Source organism: Alternaria incomplexa (genome assembly GCF_024043165.1).
Source record: "Alternaria incomplexa strain BMP 0042 chromosome Unknown scaffold_8, whole genome shotgun sequence".
NCBI lineage: Eukaryota > Fungi > Ascomycota > Dothideomycetes > Pleosporales > Pleosporaceae > Alternaria > Alternaria incomplexa.
The window spans coordinates 986,721-999,101 of record NW_026249857.1 but is presented as its reverse complement, the minus strand read 5'-3'; the positions used below and the strand labels follow the sequence as shown (position 1 = coordinate 999,101).

The 12,381-nt window shown below is 54.9% G+C and overlaps 3 protein-coding genes across 3 annotated transcripts; all 3 read right to left on the bottom strand.

Moving 5' to 3' along the window:
• Positions 1-863: 863 nt before the first annotated feature.
• Positions 864-1,581, bottom strand: J4E90_006130 (uncharacterized protein; the record flags this gene model as incomplete). The annotated part of the gene is made up of 5 exons (XM_051435679.1): positions 864-902; positions 946-1,022; positions 1,108-1,354; positions 1,413-1,507; positions 1,563-1,581. 5 exons carry the CDS (start codon positions 1,579-1,581, stop codon positions 864-866), a joined length of 477 nt encoding a protein of 158 aa, XP_051290537.1.
• Positions 1,582-3,312: 1,731 nt separating this feature from the next.
• On the bottom strand, positions 3,313-5,763 carry J4E90_006129 (uncharacterized protein; the record flags this gene model as incomplete). The annotated part of the gene is made up of 3 exons (XM_051435678.1): positions 3,313-4,942; positions 4,993-5,530; positions 5,586-5,763. The coding sequence occupies 3 exons, from the start codon at positions 5,761-5,763 to the stop codon at positions 3,313-3,315; spliced, it is 2,346 nt and encodes a 781-aa protein (XP_051290536.1).
• A 996-nt stretch (positions 5,764-6,759) lies between these two features.
• On the bottom strand, positions 6,760-11,842 carry J4E90_006128 (uncharacterized protein; the record flags this gene model as incomplete). The annotated part of the gene is made up of 8 exons (XM_051435677.1): positions 6,760-6,898; positions 6,947-10,379; positions 10,428-10,701; positions 10,758-10,798; positions 10,849-11,175; positions 11,228-11,306; positions 11,354-11,380; positions 11,429-11,842. The coding sequence occupies 8 exons, from the start codon at positions 11,840-11,842 to the stop codon at positions 6,760-6,762; spliced, it is 4,734 nt and encodes a 1,577-aa protein (XP_051290535.1).
• Between the last annotated feature and the right edge of the window lie 539 nt (positions 11,843-12,381).

Sequence of the window (12,381 nt, the reverse complement as noted above, 5' to 3'; positions counted from 1 at the left end):
ACACACGGCAAAAGGCACCAAACCCCGTTAACGCCAAGGCTAAACTTCAATATCTATCCCTAAACCCGCTCTGACCAGCAGCAATGCAACAAATCACCCCCAAAAAAACATTGTGCCGCGACCCTGCTCATTCAAAAGCACTCAAATCCAATGGCACACTGCTGCCTCGTCCAGCGCGGTATCTCTTCGGTCCGCCGGTGAATTCTCTTGGTCGTGGGAATTGTCCTTCGTCCTGGAATCTCCATCTCAAATCGTGAATGGGCCTAATTCTGCCCTTTTCCCTCCCTCCAGCGTGCGAGCTGGTCGGGCTCTTGATACTCGATCCGCCGTTGGACAAGGTGTATGAGCTTGAATCCATCATCGATCGTAGTGGTGTTTGGGAGGCGGGTCGGCTAAGCGGTGGTTGGGTGGGTGGTGGAGAAGGCGCGGGTGCGCTCGGCGGTGCTGGAGGGGGAGCGGCAGGCGATGTGCGACTGAAGGCGTTGCGCGCGGCTGTTTCTGCGAGCGACGGAGCGTGCCCGTTCGAGGGTGGGGGCGGTGGTGGAGGCATGGGAGGCGCTGAATTGTATTTATATGGATCGCATTCGTCGTCGTCATTATCTTGCGCGCTCGATGGCGGGGGAACAGAGGGTGGCGGTGGCGGTGGAGGGGTCGCTCGTGGTGCTGGTGAAGGTGGTAGTGGTGGAGGAGCAGGTGGTGCTCCAGTTGGTCGAGGAGACGTCGAGCTCGGGGGTAGTGGCGGAGGAGCAGGCGGCGCGGATCCTGGGAGAGGTGGTGCCCGAGCAGGTGGTGCAGCGAGACCTGATGGCTTTCGAGAGGAGGGTGGTGGCATAGGAGGCTTCTTTCCAATCGGTGGAGGCGGCTTAGGCTTCCCGCTTATACTTGAGGCTACCGAGTTGGGCCTTGAGTCCTGACCCCGGAGCGCATTCATGCCTGGTCGCATACCTGGAATCGGAGGCCCAGGAGGTGCTGAAGGAGGAAGTCCAGGCGGTTTGGGTGCTGCTCCTCGAGGAGCTGAAGCTCTGTTCGATTCGGGGTCTGACAGATAAGGCGCCTGGTCCTCTGCGCCTGTCTTGACACCGCCTGCTTTTCTAAGCTTCGGCATACCTCCAGCGAATATTCCTGCCAATTGTGGTGCCGAAGCCGGTACACTCCCTCCATCTCCATTGTCGCTGTTGGCTCTTGCTCGGTTTGCCCCTCCAGGAACGGCCGGAGCTCCAGGAATCTTGGGCGCGCCCATGGGTGCTGCTGCAGGTCCGTCGCTGACTTTGCCGACTATAGGGGAAGATCGATCGTTGATTTGTGTCACTTTCTTCAGTCGTGCGCCCTTTGTAATGTCGCCCAAGAGGGCTCCCTGTGACGCGTTAGCTCGGGTTCCACGTAGTGCAGGTGTCCCTGTGAATGTGACGAACTCTGCCTGCACCCGGCGCTGGTGCTTTCATCCCTCCCATTGGCGGCGGAGCCGGTGGCATGCCCCTTCCTTTCCCAGGCATGGGAGGCGGTGGTGCTGGGTTCGGTGTCAGTACGTCTCACATGTAGTACAGACAGGAGCATTGACGTACGAGGAGGCGGCGGCGGCATGATGACGGTTTGTGTCGCACTTCAATCTGGTGTTTTCACGCTTTTCTGTTGTTGTGTAGGAGAGGGTGCGCAGACTTTGCTGCCTGATCGCGTGCGTTGGGCGTGCGAAGGGTGGAGTGTCATACGGGAGCGATGGTTCGAGCATTCCAAGGTTCCTTACGTCAGCCGTGGCTGTGAGTTCTGTGGCGTCGCGTGTGGCGGTTCAAGTTGCGGGGTAGTGAACCAACAGAGCGAACTGCTTCGACTATCACCTCTACGCTTCCCTATAGAGGATGAGTAAGCATAGCTACCGTCTAAGACTTCTGTCCGCCTATAGTCCAGCTTCTACCTCGCCACAATCCCGAAACACCATGTCCTGAGTCTCGTGCAATGTCCGACCCAAGATTGGGCAGCAAATTCACCCGATCTCTTCCATAAAACTGGGGATACGCTGTCATTCAGGATTCGTAAACGTACCATTTTTTGAAAATATTTCAGTATTTGTTTCGTCGTTTTCTAGGCAGTGCCGCAGTACAGTTCTACGTCAGAGAGGATGGAGCGTTCCATTTCTCACATTCATGTCAACGCGAAATTCACAATTCAAAGTACCAAACTATAGCACAACATCCACTTCATACAAGCTGTCATGCTATGTAGCAGTATTTCAATAGGGCTATTAAAAAAGAACGACGAGCCTTCTTCCTCAGTCGCTCTTCTCGCCTCCATAGTAGAATCGACGGGCGCACAGCTTAGCCTGGCTTACAGCTCATGAATAAGCGATCAGGCAAGAGACGGGCAAAAGAGTATAAACATACATTTATTAGGATTTTCAATTCACACGCACAGGCAAGTACAAGATATTCCATGAACCAGCCAACACCGTGTGAAACAGCCCTGCGCAGTCGTATATAACGACGCGCCAGCCAGCGCGTCCGCGTGAAAGCAAAAGAGTAACAGTCCGCCGCTTTCTACACCCACCCAAACCTTCCCAACGCGGTAACTCGGTGCCGGAACCCCACTAGCGCAGATGTCTGCCAGCAACAAACATCAACACCACGGCACATCAACTTGAGCATGCATTGCCTCCAAAGAAAAGATTGTAGTGCGAGGAGCAGATTTACCGCTGAGAGTCCGTGGAAAGCCATGTATCACACGCGTTGTGGACTGGGAGTTGTAGTGTAGGAGAGTCGGACTAAGGTTGCGGGTGGAAGGAGTAACAGTCCGCCGTAATCAATGGGGTATCAAACTTACCCAATACGGTATATTGAAACCACGTATCCTAACACCACCCGCGCCGAAGCAGCGCGTCCATTGATCCACTGTATGCCAAATCTTCAGAATCGCAATGACCGATTACGGAAATCTACTTAACTACTTATTCAGATTACCTATCTCCTGTGCGGATGTGCAACGCGCAGCTATTACGTCTACGGCGCAAGAGCGACTGTTCATTGACTTCACGCTTAGTAGACAAACGATAAGACTCAGACTTGGGGGTTTGTATACGATTCCTATATCTCTTTCTTTTCCATAGCTTTATGTTTCTTAGACAATATGCTACACCAGCCCTATACAATGCGACGCCACCCCATGCCCATCCAGACGCATTTACATATAACGAATCTCCCCATGCCCACATTCCCAACAACGAAAGAAATTGGCGACCAGAACGCCAAAGGGTATCAACAAGCGCATTCAACTCCCCTCCACCCCGCTTGAATGCAAGGATCCATCACTCTGTGCTCACGACGCCTACAACTCCATAACCTCCCCCACCTCTTCCAACCCATCATCTCCCTCCACCGCCCCAAACACCAATTTAAGCTCCTTCGGATCCATAGTGCCCACAAACGCGCGCTTAACAAAAGTATACCATTCCTTGGACGCCTTGTGTTTCTTGTGGTGTTTTCCCTTCTTTCCCTTTTTATGCTTGTGTTTCTTGTGTTTTACAATGACGAAGTCGTTTTCATCCACTTCATTAGTTTCTTCTTCCTCCTCCACCATATCCTCTACTTCTCCTTCACCATCGTCTTCTACTTCCGACTCTTCCTCAACATCCTCCTCGCGTACATCAATAGTATTGGTCTTGCCCGTGGAAGCGCCAATCTTGCGCGCATACTCGACCCACCTCCTCACGGTAAGATCCTTGAACCCACGGTCTTTCTTCGTATCGTATTCCACCTCAAACACAAACTCATTCGGATGCGGTTCGGGTCTCGGCTGCTTACCCTGGTGTTTCTTGTGCTTGCCTTCATTCCACTTCTTGTTCTCGATCATCCCATCAGGACTGACACCGAATCCGAATATCGCGCTAACAGCTTCGTTGTTGATGGAGAGACGGTCGTGGATGGCTGCATCGGGCGAGGGCTCGAGGAAATCGTTATTGATGTGTGTGAGGTTTGCGAAGTACTGGATGTGACGTGTCCATGTCAGGGTCTGCGGGGAATAGGCTGGGCCTGGTGGAGAGGATTTCGAGGGGCCGTCTGGGACTTTGAACTTGTATTTCCGGGGCTTCTTTTTGTCCTTTTTGCCCTTGTGCTTCTTTCGCGTTGTTTCTACGTCTTCGTCGTCGGTATAGTCGTAGTTGTCATACTCGTCGTAATCCGTGGGGGTAATCGGGAGTTGCTCGGCTGGCATCTCAATCGTGGGCGGGCTGATTGGGCTAGACGCTACACTGAGATGTTCCAAGCCAGTGATGTTGTACTCGATGATGCGGAGGGTGGGGAAGTAGTTCGGTACTACGCTGGGTGAGACATGTGTTACCGCGTAACGTTCGGCGTATCTTCCTCCAATCTTCTCGAGATACTTCTTCCTCTCTTCCTTCCGGTCTTTTGACGGCTTCGAAACCATGGCCATGAGCCACTCCCACATCGACTCTTTTTCCTCCTCGTCATCGACATTCTTCGAGCGCGACTTCTTGTTCGATTTCGGCGGGGGCGCAGGTAGTTGAGCCCAAGCCTCCCGCAGATTGAGCAGATAATCCGACGCAGATGCCACCGTCACCTCACCATCTTCCAGGAGCTGAACCCCATCAGCCAGAGCAGATCTGCCATCCAAAGCTCCCATCTTGCCATTCTCCGTGTCCTTTTCAATATGCTCGAAATCCTGCAGCATGAAGTGATCGATATTCATGTGTCCGAAAAGGCTTCCCACAATGACGTCTCGGAACTGTCGTCCAAAGAGCGTGTACTTCTGCCAACAGGTCTCGTCCCAACTCTCCTTGCTGTCGACGCGAGCAGGCGGTACGTGTCCGATGAGAATGGCTTTCATGCCGCGATCGCGCAGAATATCAAGCTGAATGCGCAACCATTCCATGTGTTCGTAGCCGGGTTCGCGTTTCTTTGCGCAGCCATCGACGGCGGAGTTGGAAGTGAAGAAGTACCTGCGCGTCTTAGTTCTTGCCCTAGAGATCACGTTTCTTTCCCCACTTACATGGTGTTTAAGCTGATGACGGACAGCTTCCCAGGAATCACCTCGACCGAGAACCAGCCTCCTTGCGCAAACTGATGTCGTTGCGCCTCGGGTATAAAACCGCGCCAGATGTCCAGAAACTCCGTCGTCCACCTATTTGGTCCGCTCGTGAAGATGTTGTGTGGCAAGATGTCGTTGTTCCCGAAAGTCGGTACTATGGGTATCGCGAAGCTGTTGGGCCCGTGGCCGTGGCCGCTCTGTCCAAAGACGTCCACAAACTTGGAGACCATGTACTCGTTCTGCTGCACGACCTGCTTCTGCGTCCGCGGGATCTCGTCATCGTTGTCGTGTCGCGCCGAGTCGCCGGTCCATATAACAAAGTCTACATCGTCTTTGATGTTGTCTTCTATCCACTTGAACGTCTGGTTGACGAGCGCAAAAGGGGAGTCGCATCCTGTGGTTTCTGCGCCATAGAGGCCAGCGGGTCCGCGTTTGCGATGGCACGCAGCGTCGGCTTCTGTGCTCGAATATGTCTTGTAGAAAGGGTCCGGGTGAAAGTCTGCGGCATGACGTTAGTCGCGATATCAGCCCCAGGGATCAAATGGCCGACGTACCCGTAATATGTAGGAACCTGCCTGTAAGCTTTCGTCGCCCATCCGCGTCTATGGATCGGGAACCCGCAGCGCGGCTGTTTGCTGCATCGCCAGCCGCGCTAGGCGGGGCCGCGGTCGCGTGTGCCCAAAAGAGCAGCCCGCATAGAGCTGCGTCCCGTACGCGCAGCATCTGTATCATGATGGAGTGTTGGAGCGAGGCATCTGCTCAGGCTTCGTGGATGGCGCGCGACTGTATATTCGCACAGGACTCTACCATGCAAAAGCGCCGAAGACACCCTGATGGCGCCCGCCGGGGAAGCAAGGCGCAACAGGGAGCCACCGCTGCGAGCACGATCCTTCAGCGACCCTTGTCATTGGAGCGTCATCGCCCTCGCACTAGACACACTCCCACACAAACCCCAGCCAACAACACACATGCCCTTCCCCACAGCCACAGGTGTCTCACTAGCAAACGTACGCTGCTGATCGCGTGACCTCAGAATACCGACAATCCTCGCGCTCTATCAAATGCCTCTGCGAATTCTCAATCTGCCGCTGGAAGCTCCCCGAATATCCCTCACCGCTTGGCTTCCAAGCCACGTGTGGGCCGTTGGAATACTCTAGACAGCCCAGCAACCAGCTTGTAGGGTTGTAGACCGTGAAGATTGGGCAGCAGATGACTCGCGTGACCACAGTTCATCCTTCAAGAAGCCAAGGCTGCAGTCAGTAATAATACCTCACCATCATCATGCAGCGAAGCGAAAGCGTGATGTGTGTAGTCCATTGTCATCTTGCACAACCGCAAGTGCTGAATCTACATGCTACTAATGATACCCTCTTCACAGAGACACCTTCCATTCTTGTAATGTAAAAGCGCACTATCCCAAGTGCCGCCATGTTCTTCAACAACCTGTACGCTAGTTTTTATTTGCGCCGCCCTGCGAAAATCTTGAACACCGGGGCGCACCCTGATACTGGGCTGTCCATGCAAATACAATAGAAAGACGAAGAATCAAACAGTGCCCGTAACTAGTCATAACTTGAGTAGCCAACCGAGCCGAACACCTACGCTATGCTGCAAATATACTCGACGGCGTGCCACCGTAAAAAATCGAAAACGCCATATGCCCATGGTAGATAATGTGGAATGATGCGTGAGCATCATGTGTGTGTATGTGTATACGTGGAGAAGTGCTCAGGCGCCGTTGTTCTGGCCGTTCGTCGGAGCCGCAGCCGCACCTGGCTTTTCAGAGGTGACCATCTTAGTGTACATGCCCTTGACCGATGCGACAGTCACACCGGGCCGGGGCCAGTGGTGGTTGATCGTGAAAGTCCTATCATCGATTAGTATGAGTGTGTGAGAAGTTGATGAACATGCTTACCATAGACGATCCTCGAGCTCCTCATTCTGTTTGGTGTTTTGACGGATGAAGTTGCCGATAGCAATCAGCTCTTGTTTGAGGATCTTGAGCATCCCTTCCTTCTGCGGGTAATTCTTCGGCGTCGCCTTTTTAAGGCGGCTGAGATTGTCGCGAACAGGTCGGAGCTTACGCTCAAGGAACTCGTCTGCCTTCTTCTCCTTGGGCTTGGGTGTTTCCACGCTGCGGTCAGGCACTTGGCTCTGGCTATGAGAGCGCGGGCGGTCTTCAGAAAGGCGAGGCCGATCATCCTTAATACGCGGCCTATCAACGTCGCCACTGATCTTTCGGCGATTCTCTGGCGTGCCGTTCCGATCAGAGGTGTGGGCACGACGATCAACGCTGTCGCGGTCATTGCGATGGTCCTTGCGGGAGTCCGAGGGCCTGTACTGGTCGCTGTTTCTAGGGCGGTCATCACGTTTCCTATCGTGATGGCGGCCTTCAGTCCGGCTATCAGGACGTCGAATTTCGCTGCTGCTGTTCGCCCGATGCGCAGGACGTTCTGAATCCCGTCCTTGCATCTTGCGTGCTAAGCCAGCTGGAGCGGGGCTAGCAGAGACGCCCTTGTCTGTCCGGCGCGCAATGTTGAGCTGATGCTTCTTGTTGTTGCGGTGGTGGTTCTCCATCATGCGCTTGACATTGGGATCCGTTGTGCTCTTGTCTTTGAGTACAGTGAGGAGATAGTTCGCGCGACGAACCAGATGCACGGCGCCAGGAGACTTGGCATTCTTCTCTTCACCCTTCGTGCGCTCTTCCTTCTTGTCGACACGATGCTCTTCAAGATAGAACTTGTCGGTAAGACCAAGCTCTGGGTCGTCACGGATGGGAATCCATGCACCGTAGCCGTGCCGCTGGATACCGATGCAAAGCATGCCGTCTTCGCGTGCGCCCCAGGGACAGGAGTAGCTCGCAGGCTTGATGGCATCCGGGACGCGGAAGTTGCGCCACTCGGGAGTTGCCTCAACCGCTTCCTTCAAGACGCGCATCTCAATGGGGCGCTCAAGGATGGTCTCAGCGTTGACCTTCTTGACCTTGCCGAAGTCGAAAAGAACAGCCTTCTTGTCCTTTTTCGTGATAGGGCGCTTGGTCTCAGCCTCCAGGTTCTTGAGCCTAGTCTGCTCATCCTTGACGAGTTGCGTGCTCATGGAGATGATCTCATCAAGAGTGGCCTTGACGACCTCCATGTCGCGACCAACAAGCCTAGCTGCGCGGAGCATCTCTTCGCCACGCTCCTCGAGTGAACCATATCGACAGTACGCGCCAATGAGGTTACGAGCCTCCTTTGTGTTGAGAGGCCGCTTGGGGTCGCGCTTGACGTTGTCGTCTGGCTCAGATTGCTCGTCGTCGTCGGCTTCGACGTTGGTAGCCTCAAGGGCCCGCTTCTTGGCTGCTCGCTGCTCGCGTGCGCTTGCTGAGGCTGCCTTGCGCTTCCGTGGTGCGCTCTCTTCAAGAAGCTTCTGAGTCTCTTCCTCATCCTTTCGCTGCTGGATATCAGCCTTGACTGCCTCCAGCTCTTCTTTCGGAATGATGTCGTCCCACTCGAGATCGATCTTAACATCGGTGTACTCAAAGTTCTTGAGAAACTCTTCGCCACCATCAGATGTAAGACCGGCAGCCTGCTCAGTCTTGTGCTCCTCAGCGTTCTCCAGGACTGAGTCAATGTCGAGCTCTTCCAGCTTCTTCTGGTTGCCAGACTGCTCGAACATCTTCTGTCCGCGGCGCTTGAGGATGTTGTTAATGTCGTCGGCGGAGTTGGGCTCTGCTGCTGCACGACTCATCTTGTCGTTGAGCTCCTTCTGCTGACGATCGGTGACACCACGCTGGATTGTAATAAACTCCAGCATGCGCTTGTTACGAGCGCGCTCCAGAATCTCCTCTTCGATGGTGTCTTTGGAGACAAGACGGTAGACGCTCACGGGCTTCTGCTGACCGATACGATGAGCTCGGGCCATGGCCTGCAAATCCGCCTGAGGGTTCCAATCGGAGTCGAAAATAACGACAGTATCAGCGGTCATCAAGTTGATACCGAGACCACCAGCCCTAGTCGATAGAAGGAAGCAGTAGTCCTCGCTGCCCGGAGAGTTGAAATGATCGATGGCGATCTTCCTCTCTGCTGCTGGGACTGTTCCATCTAGACGCTGGAATGGGTAGTTGCGCAGCTTCAGGTAGTCGGTCAAGATGTCCAGCATGTGGACCATCTGACTGAAGATGAGTACGCGGTGACCGTCGGCCTTGAGCTTTCCGAGGAGTCGGTCCAGCAGCATCATCTTACCACTGGAAGTGATGAGGGCCTTCAGGGTCTCGTCCTTGGTCGCACCGGGCTTGACAAGCTTGTTCTCGGCGTTGGGGAAGAGCAAAGCATGGTTGCTAGCCTTCTTGAGCTCCATGACGATGTTCAGTAAAGACTGCTTGTGGCCGACTCCACCCTCATTGAGCGCCTCGTAGTTGCGCGTGAGGATGTTCTTGTAGTACTCCAGCTGGATGTCGGACAATTCGACACGGAGAATCTTCTCAGACTTGGGAGGTAGGTCGTTCTCTACCTTCTCCTTGGTGCGGCGAATCATGTATGGCTGAATCGCTGAGCTGAGCTCGGCAAGCTTGTGGCTGGCGTCTTCCGAAGCAAGGTCGACATTCTCATCAACCTGGATCTTTCCTGGCATGAGGAAGTCCATTAGGGCAGCCAGCTCTCCAAGGGTGTTTTGAATGGGGGTACCAGTGATGAGAAGCCGACATGGTGCCTTGAACTGCCGAAGCCGGTCGTACAGTTGCGACTCGCGGTTCTTCAGTCGGTGCGCCTCGTCGACAGCAAGGAATTGCCAGTTGATGCTCTGGAGGAACTGCCAATCGGCAAGGACGTACTCGTATGTGGTGAGGAGTACGTTGAACTTGATCTTCTTGGTGTTGCCGTCGACCAACAGCTCCTTCTCTCGGATGATGCTACGGGCTTCTTCCCTGCCGGTGTAGATGACATAGTTGACATCCGGTGTCCAGTTGTTGAAGGTGTCTGCCCAGGCAGGCATGGTCGACAAAGGCACGACACAGATCATGGGGCCGTCTTGCCTCCGATCGTGTCTCAGCCAGTTGATGAAGGACACCGTCTGCACTGTCTTTCCCAGACCCATCTCATCGGCGAGGATGACGTTTGTGCCGCGACACCAGTTGTGCGCAAGGAAGTTGACACCCTGAAGTTGGAAGGACCTCAGCTGACCAAACTTGATGTAGTCAGGCTGGGTGTCCAACTTGACGAACTTCCTGCGAGTGTTCGGGTTCGCCTCGCGGGCATCGGAAGAGGGCCGGTTCGATGAGCGGTCGAGGAATCGGTCAATCTCGGATTGCGATAACCGGCTGACGAGCGACGCGGGTTCCCAGGTACAGAACTCGTAAGTCAGTCCCTTCCCTGTACAGCGTTAGGTAATCCAGATAGGGGTGGGGTGAGTCGACTTACACTTGACAAAGTACTCTGTCTCGTCCTCGCCATCTCGCGAGTCGATCACACGCTCCACGACGTGGAAGTCGAGCTGGCTCTCGCGCTCAGCTTCGCGTGCAACCATGTGCTGCTCGTACTCTTCTGGGTCGGCGTTCTTGCGGCTGTAGACGTACATGTCGTTCTGGACAGGGCCCTTGTAGTAGTTGTCCAGCTTACGGTAGCCCTTGTACGAAGCTGCCGTCTTGTAGTCTTCCCACGTGGAGTGGTAGTGAGCCTTGTCTTGCCATTTGACCTGAGAAAACGAGTTAATACTGCGTATTTGGAGCCAGGACTGTGGGCAGTGCTTACCAAGTACTCGAAATCCCGCTTGTCGAACGAAGGATCCATTTCTATTGTTTGTTAATACATGCTAGCACATGACCTCATGGGCTATTCTTACCTAGTCCATCCTTCGGCCGGTGGTCGAGGATCTTGTCGATGACGGGGCCAGCGTCTTCAGGCGCGGTCGCCCAGTAGTTGGGGGTCATTTCATCGTCCTCTTCCACGAACTCGTCCTCGTCTTCTTCCTCATTGTAGTTGGCGACTTGGACAGTGCGACGTGCAGAGAATCGGACCTCGGCCTGTGATGGGGGCTCGCGGCCTGCGGCAACGGCGTGCTGACGTTGGCGTTGCTTCTTGGTAGGGATATTGCGACGGGCGCCAACGTAGCCATCCGACTCGGAGTCGGAGCCAGCTGAGCGATAGACTGGTGTGGCTTGGTTTGAGGCTGGGCAGACGGGTTAGTACGACTTCAGATGGGCAGGTGAGAGTTGACAAACTCTTCCGCGAGGCTGTCCTCTGTCGCTTGCGGGGCTGATCAGAGCTGTAATCTTCATCATCTTCATCATCGCTATCGACCTGCAGACTGTTAGTGATGCTTCTTCCATCAACTGGGGGTCACTTACGACGCGACGACTAGGGCGGGCACGACCCTGGACTGGAGTTAGCTCATGTACATGCAGACTGGAGATGCCACGTACGCTGCGACGCAGACCATATAGCTCCGGGTTCTGTTCGATGTAGTCTTCCTTCTCATCGCTAGCCTTCCGCTTCGGCGGCCGCCGTGACTCTTCTGATGAACTGCGGGCGCGGTCGCTCTCTGCCTGTTCAGACGGCGGTGACTCAGAGTCGTAGTCGCCGTCCGGCTCGCCCTCTGCATCGACATCCTCAGACGAGTCTGAAGCAGCAGCTACCTCGTCGTCTTCGTCGTACTCCTCGCCCGGCGCGTCGACATCGGAGGCTGGGTCGACTGCGGCAGCCTCTTGCGTGTCGGACTGGTCGTTGTCGCTGTGTTGGGAGGAGCTATCGGCGGTCGTCATATGGGCTGCGAGAGGCGACAAATGGCCGTTTGTGTATGGTAACGAGGCGACATGGCCTGGTGAAGAGGGCATCATGATGGACGCGGCTGTGTGGATGGTCAGTACGATATTTCGACCTTCTGTGGGCTCCGGCGGCTCGGAGCGGGTGCGTTGGATAGAGCGCAACTACGCGATCCAGAATAGCCAGAACGCGACCAGGAACCAGGGCAGTGACTTGCACAATGGAAGTCTGATGGAATGCGGTCTTGGGGGTCGAGCGCCTGATGGGAGAAAGGCGGTGGAGTCGCGCGAGCCGGAGGGTGGGCGGGGAGAGTGTGCACGGTGGTGGAGGGCTGATATAGGCGCTCTTTGGGCCGCGGAAGAGCGTGTTCTACGTGAAAGGCGAGTTGCTGGATGCGTGGGCGTGGTCTGGCGATGGGATTGATGGACGCGGACAAGGCCGCCGACCGGCGATATAGGCAGAACCGCGGGTGAAGCAGACGCGACGGGAGACTCAGAAGGGAATATACATACAGTCCATGGTCAAGATACCCTCGGTGTGAGAGTCGGGTGGGGGTTGGGGGTAGGGTGAGGTGTGGGTAGATTGTGGAAGCGGAGGTTCATTGCTAGCCCTG